This window comes from Amblyraja radiata, chromosome 5 (assembly GCF_010909765.2).
Source record: "Amblyraja radiata isolate CabotCenter1 chromosome 5, sAmbRad1.1.pri, whole genome shotgun sequence".
Classification (NCBI taxonomy): Eukaryota; Metazoa; Chordata; class Chondrichthyes; order Rajiformes; family Rajidae; genus Amblyraja; species Amblyraja radiata.
This window is the reverse complement of record NC_045960.1, coordinates 64,379,868-64,398,936: the sequence shown is the minus strand read 5'-3', so window position 1 is coordinate 64,398,936 and position 19,069 is coordinate 64,379,868. Positions and strand designations below refer to the sequence as shown.

The window sequence follows — 19,069 nt, the reverse complement described above, 5'->3', positions numbered from 1 at the left end:
TCCGTCCAACACTCAGCTCCCCGCATGACCTTGGTTATCTTAACGTCACGGATGTTCCGCCTGCGGACCATGACATAGTCGATGAGATGCCATTGCTTGGACCTGGGATGCATCCACGTGGTCTTGTGCTTGTTGGCCATTCTGAAGAGGGTGTTGGTGAAGGTGAGTTCATTTTCTGCACACATACTCAGGAGGAGTAGACCGTTTCCATTCACCTTTCCAACGCCGTGAGGTCCCATCACCTGTTCCCAGCACTGGCTGTCACTGCCGACTCTGGCATTGAAGTCCCCTAGCAGGATGAGCTTGTCGCTGGCAGGGGTTTACTTCATCATACAGTCAAGGTCCTCGTAGAACTTCTCTTTGACCCCATCACTATGTACAATACCTACATAATATAAAACGGATTGCAACATTTGGTTGTAGACAGCTAATACTTTCAATATTTCCATCTAATCCTTGAAAGATCTGCTAGGGAAACCAAAGAAAATAAATTTAATTGACTGGTTTGGTTATTTAACTCCATGATGACATCTCTGTGTTACTATTTGCTACTATGCATAACCTTGGTGGTAAAGGAAGGGACTGCAGATGCTGGTTTACACTGTCTACCTTAGTGATATAATCTCTTCCAAAAATGTTTGATGTGATTACTACTTTCCAGCATCTAACACAAATCTAAAGCAATTGTTTATCCCATTCTTAAATTTTCTCAAAATTATGCAACTATGTATTTTCACATTACTGATTCATCCTATTTAGATTTTTAAACATCCATAAATTATATTTCAGAGATTCCAAACAATGAGAAAAAACCTCTTCTGGAGAGAAAAATCAACCAGTTGAGCCTTCACCAGATGATGATAGAAGCTCTGGGATAAAAAGGCCATGCACCCATTTCTAATATGGCCTCAACACTTTGGGTCCATACCACTACTTAGACCTAGGCATCTGCATAAGCCCCTCAAAAAGCACAACAGTTTGCAGAACACTAACAGTTGAACACTGCCTCCCTTTGGTTCTGTCAGATTGCAAAAAGGAGTAGCTCCTATCCTGAAGGTGCTCACACTTTGTCACCAACTCTTTTGAGCTGGTTATCTGCAATTCAATGCTTGGAGGTGTTGAGAGCAGCTGGAAGTGACTCGCCAGCTAAGAATATCGGAGGTAGTATCGGAGGTAGGATGTGCTGAAGCTAGAGAGAGTCTAGAAGGGTTCCCAACCTGGGGTAAACCCAGAGGGTAAATTTCGCCTACCCAGGGGGTAAATTTGTTGATTCTGGATTTGTACATATTTTTTCTCATTGACTGACCGTGTTTGGTTTGGGAACAATCACTTCTAATATCAGTACAACTAACAGCCAGTAGAACTATGCCAACGACTAACAATCCAGTGGTAGATTGGCCCTTTTAAATAGTGCGGGCAAGTCCATTTTGCAACTCACATTCACTCCAAAATAGCTAGAAAAATGTTTTAGAAATTCAATCATTTTTTACTCACCTCGGTCAATAAAAACAGAAAATGTTGGAAATATTCAGCCATTTAGGCAGCACCTGTAGAAAGAGAAACAGAGTTAACATTTGGGATCTGTAGACTCTTCATCAGAATCTTCCGTGCTCCAGCATTTCCCAGCAAGTTCCATCATGTTAATGTGCAAGTTACTTTTGCTCAGGAACGTGCACAGAAAATGTAGTTCTGTAGCTTTGATTGTTGCCTTACATTGCCATCTAGTGAAATGCTGGGCTCCTCCATTATTAAAATCAACTTTCACAATAGGACTATTTTATGCATGATCATTGATTTCAAAAGCTATCCATTGCAACCCATGAACTAATACATATTTCAGAATATCACTACAATGGTTCCAATTTCTCCAAAAATACGACTAAATATTGATATAAAATTAATCCATCTCGACTGTGAAAAAGCTATTCAGTAGCAGCTTGTCATCTAATAAGTGGATACAAAGAGAATTATACCTGAAACAAGATCCTTTCTATTGGGGTCATAAAATTATATCTAAACCAGGTATAAAAATGGGGACATTTTCACCCAACATGTATAATCATAAGATGGAATTTAACTTTAAAGTGGGGCATTATACTATTTTTACAAAACAAACAGGACAAATAGAAATAGAAAATACTGAAAATACTCAACTGGTCAGACAGCATCTGTGGATTAAAGAACCTTCAATTAACGAATTCAACTTTCCCGTTATTAAACAGCAAAAAAACATCAAATTGTTTCGTGATTCTATTTTTCTTGTAGAAGCACAACCTTCATGTCCATATCTCTATACTTATAAAACTCTGATCTTGGATGTGTGTGTGCATGTGTGTCCATGTGTGCATGTGTGTGTGTGTGTGTGCGTGTGTGTGCGTGTGTGTGTGTGTAAGTTATTAATGAAAATGTTCAACAATTTGACAAAACATTGAATTTAAAAATGACTGTCTTTCGCTGATGGCGTCACAATGGGGCTGCATGCCTTCTTCCACATGCTGCAAGTGACGTCACCCAGCCCCCAGCCCCCGCCCTCTGCCTTCACTCTCTCTACCCGCTACCTCTGCCCTCTGGCCCCTGCCCTCTGGCCCCTGCCCTTACTCTCTGCTTCTTCCCCTGCCCTCTGCGTGCCTCTGCCCTCGCTCTCTCTACCCCCTCCCCTCCCCACCCCTCTCTCCTCCCTCTTCATCTCCCTCTCCCTCTCCTCACCCCTCTCCCCCTCCTCCCCCTCTCTCTCCCACCCCCTTTCCCTCTCTCTCCCACCCCCCTCCATCTCTCCCCCCGCCCCCTACCCCTGTCCCTCTTCCACCACCCCCCCTACCTCTCTCCCCTTCCCTCCCCACTCATCCCCTTCTCTCCCCCTTACCCCACCCCTCTCCCTCTCCCACCACTCTCTCCCCCCCTCGCTCCCCTCTACCCCCACCACTTCCCCTACCCCTCAGTTCCTCTTCCACCACTCCCCTACCCATCTCCCCCTCCCTCCCCATTCTCCCCCCACCTCCCACCGCTCTCCCTCCCCACTCTTCCCCCTCTCTCCACTCTCCCCCTCCCTCCACACTCTTTCCCTTCTCTCCCCCTACCCCTCTCCCTCCTCCCTCCCCTCCATCCTCCCCTCCCTCTCCTCTCTCCCCCTCTCCCACCCTCTTTCCCCCCTCCCCTCACCCTCTCTCACCCTCTCCCGCACCCCTCTCTCCTCCTCCCTTTCCCCCCTCTCTCCCCTCTCCCTCTCCCTCCTCACCTCCCACCCCAACCCCCACGCCAACCCCCAACCCTCTCTCCCCCCACCTCTTCCCCCTACCCATCACTGCCTCTTCCACCACTCCCCCTACCCCTCTGCCCCTCTTCCGCACTTTTATCCACCCCCGTCCCTCACCACTATTCCCCCTCTCTCCCCCCTACCCCTCTCCCCCTCCTATCCCACTCTTCCCAGCCCCCTACCACTCTCCCCTCCCTCCACACTCTTCCCCCTCTCCCTCCTCCTTCCCCTCCCTCCTCCCCCTCCTCCCTCCTCCCCCTCCTCTCTCCCCATCCCCGCCCCCTCTCCCCCCTCCCCCACCCCTCACTCATCCCCTCCCCCACCCCACTCTCCTCCTCCCCTCCCACCCCCTCCCCACCCCTCTTCACCCCCATCTCCCCCCTCACCCCCTACCCCTGCCCCCCTTCCTGCCCTCCCCGCTCTCCTCCCACTCCCCACTCTGCTCCCCCTTCCCATCCCCCTCTCTCTCCCCCTACCCCGCTCTCCCCTCCCTCCCAAATCTCTCCCGTTTCCTCCTCCTCCTCTCCACTCCCTCCCCTCTTCTCACCCTCCCCTCTCCCCACCCCGTCTCCCCCTCCCCCACCTGTGTGTTTGGGGGGTGGTTAGTGTGAGTGTGATGCTGCAGCCGCCCCCGCAAACGCTCTTGGTCTAGTTATAATATAAAAGTCTGTGTCCGGCTGGCTGTGTGGCCGGGTGTGTTTCTGACTTGTGGCTGCCAGCCTTTGACGTCAGACGCAGAAACGCCCAGATTTTTTCCATTTCGGTAGAGATTTCACTTTTCATTCCAAGTATCCACTCCTGATTAAATTTTGTCGTGTTTATGTACACATTTTTAATAAAATCCTTCTCCCCCCACCCCCCCAAAAAAAAAATCAGCTCTCATCCATAACATGCTGGTGAACGTTCAATCGTGTGATGTCACAATGCAACGTTCCATCGTGTGATGTCACAATGCCCAATGCTCACAGATGTCCAATCTCCCCCCCACCCCCGCAGCCTGTGTCGAAGCGCGTCATCACGTGTGTGGGAATAGAGAAAGAGGATTGGGGTGATAGGGAATGGGGAACAGATGGACTGTCCCTACCCCTCCCCCTTCCACTCTCCCCCACTATTTCCCCTCTCTCTCCCCACCCCTCCCCCTCCCTCCACTCTTCCCCCTCCCTCCCCTACCCCATCTCCCCCTCCCCACACCTCTCTCACCCTCCCCTCTCTCCTCCCCCTCTCCATCTCCCTCTCCTCACCTCTCTCCTCCCCCTCTTCCTCCCACCCCCATCCCTCCCTCCCCCACCCCCCTTCCCTCTCTACCCCACCCCTGCCCTCTCTACCCCACCCCCTTCCTCCCCACTCTTCCACTTCTCTCCCCCTTACCCCACCCCTCTCCATCCCCCCCTCCATTTCCCCCTCCCTTCCCCCTCCCTCCCCTCTCTCCCCCCACCCCTTCCCCCTACCCCTCTGACCCTCTTCCACCACTCCCCCTACACCTCTCCCCCTCCCTCCCCACTTCCACTCCTTTCCCCCGTCCCCCTCCCACTCTTCATCCCCACTCTTTCCCCTCTCTCCCCCACCCCTCTCCCCCTCCCTCCACACTCTTCCCCCTCCCTCCCCTACCCCATCTCCCTCCTCCCCTCCCCTCCCTCCCCTACCCCATCTCACTCCTCTCTCCCCCATCCCCATCCTTCTCTCCTCCCGTCCCCCACCCCTCTCTCCTCCCCCTCTCCCTCCCTCTCCTCACCCCTCTCCCTGCACACCCCTCCTCCTCCCACCCCCATCCCTCTCTCCCTCACCCCCTTCTCCCTCCCTCCAAACTCTTCCCCCTCGCTTCCCTACCCCATCTCCCTCCCCCACCCATCTCCAATCTCCACCCACTCCCTCTCTCTCCCGCCTCTCCATCTCCCTCTCCTTGCACCCCCTCTCAACTCTACCTCCCCTCCTCCTCTCACCCCCCATCCCTCTCTCTCTCCAACCCCCCTTCTCCATCCCCACTCTTCCCCTCTCTCTCCTCTCCACTCCTCCCCCATCTCATTCCTTCCCCTCCTCCCTCCCCCACAACTCTCTCCCCCTCCCCTGCCCCACCCTCTCTCCTCCTCCTCTTCATCTCGCTCTCCATCACCCCCTCTTCCTCCTCACCCCTCCTTCTCCCCCACCTCCTTCCCTCTCGATCCCCCCCCCCCCCTCCATGCTCCTCCCGCCCCGTCCACCCAACTCCCCCCCTACCCCTGTCCCTCTTCTACCACCCCCCTACCCCTCTCCCCCTCCCCACCACTCTTCCCCTTCTCTCCCCCTTACCCCACCCCTCTCCCTCCCCCATCCCTCTCTCCCCCTCCCTTCCCCCTCACTCCCCTCTCTCCCCCACCCCTTCCCCTACCCCTCTGTCCCTGTTCCACCACTCCCCCTACCCCTCTCCCTCTGTCCCACTTCCACCACTCCCCCCTACACCTCTCCCCCTCCCTCCCCATTCTTCCACTTATCTCCCCCAACCCCCCTCTCCCCTCCCTCCCCTCTTCTCCCCCTCCCCTCTCCCCACCCCATCTCCCCCTCCCCCCACCTGTGTGTTTGGGAGGTGGTTAGTGTGAGTGTGATGCCGCATGCCCCCCCCCCCCCCACCCCGCAAACGCGCATTGGGGAAACACTTGGTCTAGTACCCATTAAAACTCTGATCTTGGATGTGAGTGTGTGTGTGTGTGTTTGTGTGTGTGTGTGTGTGTGTGTGTGTGTGTGTGTGTGTGTGTGTGTGTTCTTGTGTGTGCGTGTGTGTGCGTGTGTGCTTGTTTCTTTGTTCATGTGTCTGTGTGTTTGTTTGTGTATAATCACATCTCGAAAAAACTATGTGCTAACGGTAAACATTTTTACATATCCTGCTAGAGATTTCCCCCCTGGAGTCTGAAATCGCCTTATCTGAAAATTTCATGCTTTATTTCTCCAGTTATTATTGAAAATGTTCAAGAATCTGAAAAGACTGAAAAAAAACCCGGTCTTCTTGCTCGCGCTGCAAGTGACGTCAACGCCCTCACCACCCCTTGCACTCAGGCCCTGCCTGGAGCTGGCCTCCCGTGGGGACTACGGGTAGTGGCCTGCAGCCGGGAGCGAGGGAGTATTGCGTTCGGGAACCTGCCCTCCCATGTCGACGCGCCCCCCCCCCCAACCCCTTAAACTCTACCCCCCCCCCCGCCCTCTCTGCCCCCCCCCCCGCTCCCTCTCTGCCCCCCTCCCACTCCATCTCTGCACCCCACGCCTCCCGTGGGGGCTACAGGTAGGGGACGGCTGTGTTGGGGGAGCAGACCCAACGGGTCTGCACTTAGTCTAGTTTACAATAAATGCTGTATTGTTCATGATATTTGTCTATTAATTATTATTCATGTTATGTAATATCATAAATTTTAAATGGTTTAAATCCTAATGAGGATGTATTTTATTAAAATACTTGCTCGTAGAATGATAAATTCAAGTCCAATAATTGTCTATGCATACTGTCATATTTACTCAGAATTTTACATGTCACAAGGTTTGACAGCGCAACTGCTTCAATTTACAACTTCTGCCATGAATGCATTTTCATTTTCCAAAACTGATTAATTTTCTAACAGTAAGAAAATTAGGCAGAGTACCTCGACTCACTGACAATATTAATCTCAGTTCTTGAAGGCATAGTCCAGAGAGTGAGTAACGAGAGAGGAAAGTGAGGGAACCCTATTGTGTGCGCAAATATCCTTTGAGGGTTGGTTGAGATTCCTCAATTGAGGATTTATAAAGCTCAACAACAGCCATCCCAGGAGTACATTGTTGTCCGCAGCGTCATTCTCTGAATGTACCATTCTCTGAAACTATCATTTCCTGCCATAAAGGGCACAGAAGTAGCAGAGATTAATTAGATGCAAACGATAGCTTTATTGAATAAATGCTATTTATGTTTTGATTCCATATTGGTTTCATTAATATTGTGCACTAAATGTTTGTTGCATATTCATCTGAAAGTCTGCTAAAAACTTTCTTAATCCTCTTCTTAATTCTGCTGCACGTTCTATTTTTTATTTCTCTGTTTGTTATCCCTTTCTCTCTATTTCATCTTTCTGCATTGACCCATTCTCATGATGGTGAGGAAGATGGATTTACCTGATAAGTTCCTGATAAGTGCACGGTGATGCACTTGGGTAGGACGTACAGTGCATTCAGAAAGTATTCAGACCCCTTCACTTTTTCCACATTTTGTTATTACATTACAGCCTTATTTTAAAATGGATTAAATTCTTTTTTTTTTAATCATCAATCTACACACAATACCCCAGAATGAAGAAGTGAAAACTGGTGTTTAGAAATTTTTGCAAAGTAATTAAAAAGAAATAACACGTTTACATAAGTATTCAGACCCTTTGCTATGACACTCAAAATTGTCCGTAGACCTCCGAGACAGGATTGTGTCGAGACACAGATCTGGGGAAGGGTATCGAACAATTCTGCAGTATTGTAGGTCCCGAAGAGCACAGTGGCCTCCATCATTCTTAAATGGAAGAATTTTTGAACCACCAGGACTCGTCATAGAGCTGGCAGCCCGGCCAAATTGAGCAATCGGGGGGGGAAAAGGCCCAGGTCAGGGAGGTGACCAAGAACCCGATGGTCACTCTGACAGAGCCCCAGAGTTCCTCTGTGGAGATGGGAGAACCTTCCGGAAGGACAACTATATCTGCAGCACTCCACCAAACAGGGCTTTATGGTACAGTGGCCAGACGGAAGCCACTCCTTAGTAAAAGGCACATGACAGCCTGCTTGGAGTTTGCCAAAAGGCACCTTAAGGACTCTCAGACCATGAGAAAGAAGATTCTCTGGTCTGATGAAACCAAGATTGAACTCTTTGGCCTGAATGCCAAGTGTTACGTCTGGAGGAAACCAGGAACCTTTCATCACCTGGCCAATACCATACCTACGGTGAAGCATGGTGGTGGCAGCATCATGCTGTGGGGATGTTTTTCAGCTGCAAGAACTGGGAGACTAGTCAGGATCGAGGGAAAGATGAACAGAACAAAATACAGAGAGATCCTTGATGAAAACGTACTGCAGAGCGTTCTGGACCTCAGACTGGGGGGAGGTTCACCTTCCAACAGGACAATGACCATAAGCACACAGCCAAGACAATGCAGGAGTGGCTCCGTGATAAGTTTGTGAATGTCCTATAGTGGGCCAGCTAGAGCCCGTACTTGAACCCAATCGAACATCAGAGAGACCTGAAAATAGCTGTGCATCGATGCTCCCCATCCAATGTGACAGAGCTTGAGAGGATCTGCAAAGAAGAATGGGAGAAATTACCCAAAGACAGGTGTGCCAAGCTTGTAGTGTCATACCCAAGAAGACTTGAGGTTGTATTCTCTGCCAAAGGTACCTCAACAAAGTACTGAGTAAAGGGTCTGAATACTTATGCAAATGTGATATTTCAGTTATTTATTTATAATTACTGCAAACATTTCTAAACACCTGTTTTTGCTTTTTTATTATGGGTAGATTGATGATTTAAAAAATGAATTTAATCCATTTTAGAATAAGGCTGTAACGTAACAAAATGTGGAAAAAGTGAATCGGTCCGAATACTTTCTGAATGCACTGTACACAATGAATGATAGGACCCTAGGTGTAAAAAATAGAGGATTCCAGAAAATGCCAACACAAATAATTAATGCGGCAAAGGCATGCATGACGTCTTTAGATAGGGACTTAGAATATAACACACTGTGGTACAGCTTTATATAAACATTGGCTGGAATATTGTGCATTAGGGTTTGCCACTCTACAGAAAGGATGTGATTGAACTCGGAAGGGTGCACAGGAGGTTCAGCAGGACATTGTCTAAATTGCAGTGTTTCAGAAATGAGAAGAGAGTGGATAGTCTGGAAATGTTCTGCTTGCAGCATAATTGGCCGGGAGCCAACCTGTTAGAGATAAACAAGTTAGAGATAGGATAGTTAGAAACTACCTGTTAGAGATAGGATAGTTAGAAACATTTCCACATAGCAATGGTGTTTTATACTGGTGGGCCTAGTTTATGACAGGGGATTCAAGGAGGAGGTTTTGGGGAGACTGAGGAAGACTTTTTGCACCCAGAGAGTTGAGGGCAGAACATGGTGAGGGCAGGTGCATTAATAAAATGTAAAAAAGTACAGAGACTGCACAAATTATCAACATAGAAGGCAACAGACCAAGTTATAGTAAATAGGTATAGTGTAGATGGGTACTTCATGGTCAGCAGGAACATGGATGGCAAAAGGGAATGTTTCTGTATTGCACAACTCTATGGATAATTCTACAATCCAAAAATCTCTCAGCCAGGAGATGCTTAATAATTGCATCTAATAACGAATGGATAATTCCAAAGATCTATATCTGTCACAGAGAATTATCTGAGGTTTTTACAGACTGCCCATTTATCCCGAGAGGCTGCTTCCTACTTCAACATCCATCCTGCTTGATGCACCTCTAATACGTACACTTCAACCCCTTTCAGTAACACCTCATTCTTCTACACTCCAAAGGATACGGACTCAATCTTCCCTGGAATCATCCTTAGAATCAAGCTGCTGAACCTCATCCTAGAATCAAGCAGCTGAACCTTCCCTATATTGGCTCTGAAGCAAGTAGGTACATTCATCCAAAATGTGCTCACACCAAAGCTTTGTACAGATGTAGTCCTCCAATACTCCATTTCTCTTGGAATAATGGCCAACGTTTATCTGGTCCTTGTAAATACTAACTATGCCTTTTTAGCGGTGCAGAGACGACGACCAGTTGATTTAAACAGATTTTATTACGAAATCGTTTTATGGTCAACAGCTCTAGACACATGCGACTGGCCGCCACGGTGGTCAGTCCATCAACTGTCGCGCGAAAGCGAAACCGCGCAAAAAAAAACATGGCCCCTTCCGTCACGTGACTGCAGCTTCCGAACGCCGAGTTCGATACCTGCCTGCACAGCAGGCGCTGCTACATACCCCCCCCCCAGAATCCGCGGTACGGAAACACACGGGTAACCGAATGGTTCGACCGGAACGCGTAGTCCGAGGTCGCGGGGCGAGTGTAACATTCGGGGCCGGCAGAACAGAACGGAGGGGCGCGACAAATGCAAACGAGGGATGGGCATAACAGAGGGGACCAATGAAACATAACCGGGGGTAACAGGTGCAGAGGGCAGCAAAATGGCCGGCGGAAGCCCTCTATGCCGCGGAGTGGCCACAGCCACCGGGCTATCCTCGTCAGCGTAGGCTGGCTTAAAGCGGCTGATGGAGACGAACTCCAACCTGCCACCCATGTCCAACGTGAACGTCGATGTACCAGTTTCTAGCACCTTTTACGGTCCTTCGTACACCCGCTGTAACAGCGAACGGTAAGCATCCCTACGAAGGAAAACATAAGCACAATCCAGTAACATAGTAGGCACATGCACCGCAGACGACCCATGTCTGGAGGTGGGGACCGGGACCAATGCGCGCGCCCGCTCGCGAAGGTCAGTTAGCACCACCGAAGCCGGAACCTCCTGATCGCGGGTGGCGGGCAGAAAATCCCCAGGTACCTGCAAAACCGAGCCATAAACCAGCTCGGCCGAGGAGGCGTCGAGGTCTTCCTTACGCGTAGTTCTGATGCCTAGGAGAACCCAGGGCAACTGGTCAACACAATCGGGGCCGGTGAGCCGGGCCTTCAACGCCGACTTAAGGAGTCTGTGAAACTGCTCGACTAAACCGTTCGACTCCGGATGATACGCGATGGTCTGGTGCATCATCGCGCCGTACAGCTGTACCATACCACACCACAGGAAGGAAGTGAACTGGGCCCCACGATCGGTAGTGATATTTGAAGGGACCCCGAAACGAGCAATCCAATTGGAGACAATAGAGCGGTCACAAGCCTAGGTGGAGGTATCGGTTAAAGGTATTGCCTCCGCCCGCCTGGTGAACCTATCCACGATAGTGAGTAAGTGCATGGCCCCGTGCGAACAGGGCAAGGGACCCATCAGGTCAACATGGATGTGCAGGAACCTGCCATCTGGAACAGCAAAATCCTGCACGGGCGGGACCACATGCCTCGGCACCTTGGAAGTCTGACGGGATACAAGCGCGGCCCCATGCTGCGACCTGCTTTCGTAACCCATGCCAGACGAACTTGGAAGCAACCAGGGCAGAGGTGGCGCAGATGGATGGGTGAGCTAGGCTGTGGATGGTGTTGAAAATCCGACGCCTCCAGGCAATCGGACGATCGGGCGGGCTTTACCCGTTGAGACATCGCAAATGACTCGCACGCCTGTAGCTCCGCAAGGCACCTCAGTCAGCTTGAGACCCGATTCAGCATTGCGGTAATCCTCCATGCCGGCATCAGCCCTTTGAGCTGCTGCCAGCTCCGCATAATCCACACCTAGGTTTAAGACGGTAACCTCAGGGACCGCCGGACGGAGAGCGCGTCGGCCACAACGTTCAGCTTCCCTGCCACATGCCGAATATCAAATGTGAATTCGGATATGTAGGCGAGGTGCCGCTGTTGCCTGGCAGACCAGGGGTCGGACACCTTATTCAAAGCGATCGTGAGCGGCTTGTGGTCCGTGAATGCGGTAAACCCGCAGCCCTCTAGGAAATAACGGAAATGTCGGATCGCTAGGTAAAGCGCGAGGAGCTCCCGATCGAAAGCGCTGTACTTGATCTCCGGGGCCCGCAGCTGCCTGCTGAAAAATGCTAGCGGCAGCCAGCGGTTACCCACCCGCTGCTCGAGGACAGCACCCACGGTGGTAGACGTCCGACGCGTCCATGGTGAGAGCTGTGAGGTGTACCAGCATGGTGGCGTTGGCCAGCGCGGTTTTAGCCCACTCGAAAGCTATACCGGCTTCTCTGGACCAAACCAGGTCCTTGGGCTTGCCCGCCAGACATTGGAACAATGGCCGCATGATGGCCGCTGACGGGACGAATCAGTGGTAGAAATTTACCATTCTGATGAATTCCTGCAGGCCCTTGACGGATAATGGCCTCAGGAAATGACGGATTGCGTCGACCTTCTCAGGCAGTGGTTATGCGCCTTGGTAGGTTACCCTGTGACCTAAAAAGAAGATCGGGTGCAATCCGAACTGGCACTTTGCGAGGTTGATCACCAACTGGCACTTTGCGAGGTTGATCACCAACCCGTGCTTACGCAGTGATTCGAAGAGCAGGCGGAGGTGCTTAACGTGTTCAGCCTGCGGGCTGCTGGCCACCAGAATATCATCGAGATAGATGAATATGAACGGCAAACCCCGCCCGACCTGATCCATTAACCTTTGGAATGCTTGAGCTGCGTTCTTCAGGCCAAAAGGAATTCTTACCCATTCGAAAAGGCCAAAAGGGGTGATGGTGGCCATCTTAGGGACGTTGTCGGGATGGACCAGGATCTGATTATACCCACGGACCAGGTCGACCTTCGAAAAGAAGGTAGTGCCCTCCAAATGAGCCGAGAAATCTTGATGTTCGGGACTGTGTACCGATCTGCTGTGGTTACCGCGTTTAGACGCCTGTAATCACCGCAAGGTCTCCATCCACCGGACGCTTTGGGCGCCCTATGCAGATGGGAAGCCCAAGGGCTATCCGACCGCCGGACAATCCCCATGTCTTCTATAAGCTGGAACTCGTCTCGTGCGTTGCGCAGTTTATCAGGCGGGAGGGCGTGCAGGCGTGAACCGGTGTGCCCTCGGTGGGAATGTGATGGACCACGCCATGACAGGGTGCGGCCCCGTCGAACCGGGGGGGTGAGCAACCCTGGGAATTCGGTGAGAAGGGCTGCGAAAGGTTGCTGGATCTCAGCTACCACGTCAAGTTGCTGTTGGGGTGTTAACGGATTACGCGGCTCGGCAGGGCACAAGTCTGACCATGGAACCATTTGCCCGCCCCGCACATATATTAACAGGGAGAACGCGCACAAGAAGTCGGTCCCCAATATCGGCTGTGCGACGTCAGCAACGGTGAACTTCCACCTATATGGGTGGGAGTCGAAATCTAAGTCCCGGGTCCGCGTACCGCAAGTTTGAATGTTGCTCCCGTTAACGGCCGAGAGGGCTGGTCCTACCTTACCGACGCGGATATCTCGAGCGGTCGGGGGAAGGATGCTGGTTATGGCACCGGCGGCGACCGGGAAATGGTGGCCGGAGTGGCGATCACGGACGTAGAGGCGTTCATTCAGGCCGATCGCGTTTGCCTTTGTGGCCAATCGGCCAAGGCATTTCCCTGAAACGAACAGGGGATGCGACATCTTTGGGCTGGGCGAGTTCGGTCCTCCTTCTCGATTTCTCCTAGGCTGCACCCTGGCGGATGAAGGTGCAAACGTCTCATCTTCTGGTGTTCCATAGCTCATCGGCTCTCTCCGCGAAGTGCTGGGGATCGCTGATTCCATCCATGTGAAGGATCTTCGCCGCCCTGTCTCGGCGGCTGAGCCCGAAGGTGTGTAACAGGACTGCCCTCAATCCCTCGTATTTGGCTGTCGCCGGTGGGTCTCTAATGTAAGGCAGCAGCCTCGAGCACAGTCCTGTGGTAGAGCCCCCACCACGTTGAAATGCATCGTCTCATCTGCTGCGATGCCATGCAGATGAAACTGTGCCTCTATGTGGTCAAGCCAAACTTGCGGTTGATCCGGCCAGAACATCGGTAGTTCGAAACCCGGCGAGCTCTGCCTCGTGCCGGCCGATTCTGCGGGAACGCAGTCTTCCTGCATGACCCCTGTCTAACATGTCTGGACAAGTCGGGGTCACCAATTTAGCGGTGCAGAGACGACAAACAGATTCTATTACAAAATCGTTTTATGCTCAACAGCTATATACACATGCGATTGGCCACCAAGGTGGTCAGTCGATCAACTGCCGCGTGAAAGCGAAACCGCGCGAAAAAAACATAATCCCTCACAAGTCACGTGCCCGCAGCTTCCGAACGCCGGGTTCGATACCTGCGTGCGCCAGCAAGCGCCACTACACCTTCGTGGCTTCTAGTATGCAAACACCTCTTTTTTCTCCCACATCGACATATAACAGTGTAGGAAGGGACTGCAGATGCTGGTTTAAATCGAAGATACACACAAAATGCTCAGCGGGACAGGCAGCATCTCTGGAGAGAAGGAATGGGTGATGGACGTTTCGGATGACTACGCTTCACAATATACAACAAATATCCTGTATATGTATATAAACTATTCAGTACATGGTCTAATTTTCCACATATCATATCTCATCTACCATCTTTTTTCTTTCCCCTCTCACACTCTTTCTAAAACATGAACTCTTCTTCTTAATTCATCCTCCTGTGTTGTGATTGTTGAGTTGTGCGCCCTCTCTGTGTGGCGTGCGATACTGCATGGTGTTGCTGGCGCACTTTGCTCGCTGCCGCTGCCGCTGCCGCTGCCGCTGTGAGTGAGCGAGAGACGGCCGGTCGGACGGAAGTGCCGAGCCGAGCCGAGCCACTCCTTACCCCTGGTGCAGCGACGTCACTGCCGAGCGAGTGTTTTGCGATTTGAAAGGTACTGTGGCTGCGGCATTCAACCCATTATTTAATTGTAACTACGCTTTCAAACCTGCAATGGAAACTAAAGGCCTACCCCCCCTCCCTGGCCCCGTTCTCCCCGGTCGCAGGGAAGCGTTTAGTTCTGTACATTGTGGAGGAGGCGGGTTCCTTGTTCACGCCATTTTTTTTTTTTATTGAAGGGACTTTAAAAAAATAAATATGTGCTCCTTTGAAATATCATTTCCATCGTGTGGGATCTGTGTGAGATAAGGACTGGGTGTGGAAGAGAAACGCGATTTAAAAAAAAACAAACCGCTTTTCAGCCTCGAAAATTTGTTTTTGTTTTTTAATTGCCTCTTAGGACTGCGCAGCTCTGGTTCCTTTTGATTGAAAGTTTGTCTTTTTAGTCACCAGCTGCTTTCCCCCCATAATCTGCATTGTTCCTGTGTTGTCGGGGGTGCTGTGCAGGAGCTGGGCAGACGTGTTTATCGTTAATCACTTTAGCTCCTATTTGTCTGCAGCTTTGTTTTTGGAGGGTGGTATTTAAAAAAAAACAAGCAATATGTCCACGACCTTGGGCCAATCAAGTAGAATTTCCAAAGGACTCTTATCCAATTGTTACTTAACGTTATGGCTAAGTGTTCCCCAAAATGAAAATATTTAAAAGTTTTGTGCTTTAACGTTAACATTGCATGAATAGCTTGCCAGTACCCATTTCTGTAGCCAGATGTGGGGATCAGCTTTTAAAGTGGTTGCATATTATCCGAGGACGATGGACTCATTTAGTGTTACTAAATATGGGTTTCTACATTAGGTTGAGAAGAACAAGCTGATTCCTCTGCAGTAACGTTACAACGAACTATTTTGTATCAAGGCGTTTTCTTTCAGGAAATGTCACTTGTGATTTTGTCAAACCCATTAGTTGATTATTTCTCTTTCACCATCTCTGCATTTGTTTGAGCTCACACAATACAAGTACCATTCTCTTGCTCTGAAAGCTATAAGGCATCTTGCCTGAGACTTTTGTTATAACTGATAGTCTCCATCCAGATTGAGTGGCATAACTAGTAGAGCTGTTGTCTTGCAGTGCTAGATACCCGAGCTGAGTTCTGCCCTTGGGTGCTGACTATATGGAGTTTTGCAGGTGGTCAAAAGGTTGGTCATGAATTAAGTCTTAAGGAGTGCCAATTGTGGATGGAAGACATTATAGATGGAAGAAACATGTGAGCCCAGGATTGCAGTGGTGTAATGTAAAAATAAGATTGGAATATGTATTGCTTATACAGTAATATTAGCAGGAATGGTGTTACAATACAATGAGAGTTCAGGTTCCCTGAACTGCAAATTCTTTAGTACAGTACAATTTGCATTTTGAATCCATTGCAGGAAAGAAATACTCTATTGTTGGCAAAGAAGTGACCACTCTGGTCTCAGGAAAACAATTGGAGGGCTCCCAGAAAAGAAGTGTGAGCAAGATGAAACTTAAGAATTTTTGGGAGAGAAGACATTTGAAACTATGCATAACAAACAAATAGGAAGAGAAATGTAACCCATTGAAAATTAATTGAATACAAAAATGGTTGTGTTTAGAGGACAGTTTACCCAAACAAAAACAATAAATGTATTGGTTAGTAAAGCTACAGAAGGAAGAAATTGTCTTTAAATGGTATGTTGAACACAATCCCAATGTATTTAACAGGAACATTATCTAACAAAATCAAAAAACGACCACTTGAAGAGTGAAGCTGATAACGAAAAGCTTGGTCAAAGTAGTATGTTGAAGTTTGAGTGGCATTATAGTTTTAGGAATTCTAGCAGTTATGGTCTTTGATCTGAGGGAACGATATAGCCTGTTCAGTTCTGTTTCTTTTTTGATTCTCCTGGAATATCACATTAGTTGAATTTCTGTTTTCTGTTAGAGGTAAAAAGTAAAACTATTCATGTTGTTCAATAGAATTATTGTATCATAAGATCGTTAGACATAGGAGCAGAATTAGGCCAAATATCTTTTTTTTTCATGATAATCGGACTGTTTTGGCTTCATTTTAAACTTCCAACGATTATTTCACACGCTAATAATTTTAAGGAGCAAAAATCTTTCGCATTCTATTTGTGTTTCTAGAACTGGTCCATTACGAAGGAGTTTCAGATCACAATGTATCACTTTATACTTTAGTAAAAAATCTTTGCATAGCTATGAACACTTGACTTCCTCCTCTCCCCTCACCTTTCGTTTATATTCATTGAGCCTAAAAATGTGGCCATTTTACTTTAAGGCCCTTTAGAATTATATTCTTATTATTTACAATACTTTTTTAGTTTCTTGTGATGGCTCAAAAGAACAAGCTAAGCTCTGCTGTGGAGGTTTCAAGCAAGAAATTCCAAAAATCTAAACACAAGACAAAGGCGCAAGGTAAACTGAGAATGTGATAATTATGCATGTTGTTTCATTAACGACTGAGTTTTAAACATTTTCAAGAAAAGAAACGTTGAATATACCTTTGAACCCAGCATTGAAGCTAAATTTTGGACATGAAGTTTGGTGCAACATGTGAATGCTATTCTGTTGCATAGTTGACATTAGCACTTAGTCAAATCCTCTGCTCATAAATACTAGACCTAAAATTGATTTTTTTTAATTTGTCATCCTCTTAGAGATATTAGCTTTATTAGGATTATATGACATAAAGACCCAACAGTAAAGTTTGAAACATTGTAATGATTTGAACAAATTACGCTGCTTTTCCGACTGAGAAACGGATACATTTAAAACAATGTCAGCATATCCACCTTAGAACCATATGAAAGATAAAAACAATTGTTTTACTTTATCTGTCTTTAGTTTTTAATGCTTTTTGTAGTAAACCTTAGTCGGGTGTAGTAGTGTTTCCACTTGTGAGATGGAAGCTTGTCTTTATGCCAGACATACAATAGAGAAGTCTCTGCACATTATACAATGCTTTGAAAATTACATATTGTTGATGGACTCAAAGCTATTTTGAGATGCGATAGCACAGCATGCTATCCAATTGTGCCTGTGCTTGACAGATTTCAAGAATTCTATTCTTCTAGCTTTGTGGTGTATGCAAGTTATAATGCAAAACAATAGCAGGGCAAGGCCAGTGGCATAGTCAAGGATGAGTTGCACCCTGGCCACTCCCTCTTCTCCTCTCACCCATCGTGCAAAAGGTATAGAAATGTGAAAACGCACACCTCTAGATTCGGGGACAGTTTCTTCCCAGCTGTTATAGAAACATAGAAAATAGGTGCAGGAGTAGGCTATTCGGCCCCGAGCCTGTACCACCATTCAATATGATCATGGCTGATCATCCAACTCAGTATCCCATACCTGCCTTCTCTCCATACCCCCTGATCCCTTTAGCCACAAGGGCCACATCTAACTCCCTCTTAAATATAGCCAATGAACTGGCCTCCACTACCTTCTGTGGCAGAGAATTCCACAGATTCACCACTCTCTGTGTAAAAAATGATTTTCTCATCTCGGTCCTAAAAGACTTCCCTCTTATCCTTAAACTGTGACCCCTTGTTCTAGACTTCCCCAACATCGGGAATAATCTTCCAGCATCTAGCCTGTCCAACCCCTTAAGCATTTTTTAAGTTTCTATAAGATTCCCCCCTCAATCTTCTAAATTCTAGCGAGTACAAGCCGAGTCTATCTAGTCTTTCTTCATATGAAAGTCCTGCCATCCCAGGAATCAGTCTGGTGAACCTTCTCTGTATTCCCTCTATGGCAAGAATGTCTTTCCTCAGATTAGGAGACCAAAACTGTATGCAATACAGTTGTGGTCACCAAGACCCTGTACAACTGCAGTAGAACCTCCCTGCTCTTATACTCAAATTCTTTTGCTATGAATGCTAACTTACCATTCGCTTTCTTCACTGCCTGCTGCACCTGCATGCCTACTTTCAATGACTGGTGTACCATGACACCCAGGTCTCGTTGCATCTCCCCTTTTCCTAATCGGCCACCAATTGAATCACAAGTGGCATAATTGATGACAAATGATTATAGAATTGAACCACAAATGGAGAGCAGTCCTAAACTACTGTCTATCTCATTGGTGATCCTTAGACTATCTTTGATCAGACTTTACTCGCTTTATCTTGCACTAAACGTTATTCCCTTATCAGATATCTGTACGGTGTGAATGAATCGATTATAATCATGTATTATCTTTCCACTGATTGGTTAGCAAACAACAAAAGCTTTTCACTATCTCAGTACGCGTGACTAGGGCTCTCACTTAACTTTTTTTCTCTGTTGCCAGCCGGCCAACGTAGGCAGATTTTTAGGTTGCGAAATGACAGTTTAGGTGGT

The 19,069-nt window shown here is 48.4% G+C and overlaps 1 protein-coding gene across 2 annotated transcripts in view; it reads left to right on the top strand.

The window, feature by feature from the left end:
* Nucleotides 1-14,632: 14,632 nt before the first annotated feature.
* Nucleotides 14,633-19,069, top strand: part of LOC116973397 (zinc finger protein 512-like) — a 45,832-nt gene continuing 41,395 nt past the window's right edge. Inside the window, exons 1-2 of one of the 2 annotated variants that reach the window (XM_033021406.1) lie at nt 14,633-14,746; nt 17,050-17,143. In XM_033021406.1, the coding sequence (XP_032877297.1) occupies nt 17,059-17,143 (85 nt within the window). In that variant the 5' untranslated portion in view covers nt 14,633-14,746; nt 17,050-17,058. The remainder of the gene's footprint in view (nt 14,747-17,049; nt 17,144-19,069) is intronic. The other variant, XM_033021405.1, reaches the window with a different exon arrangement.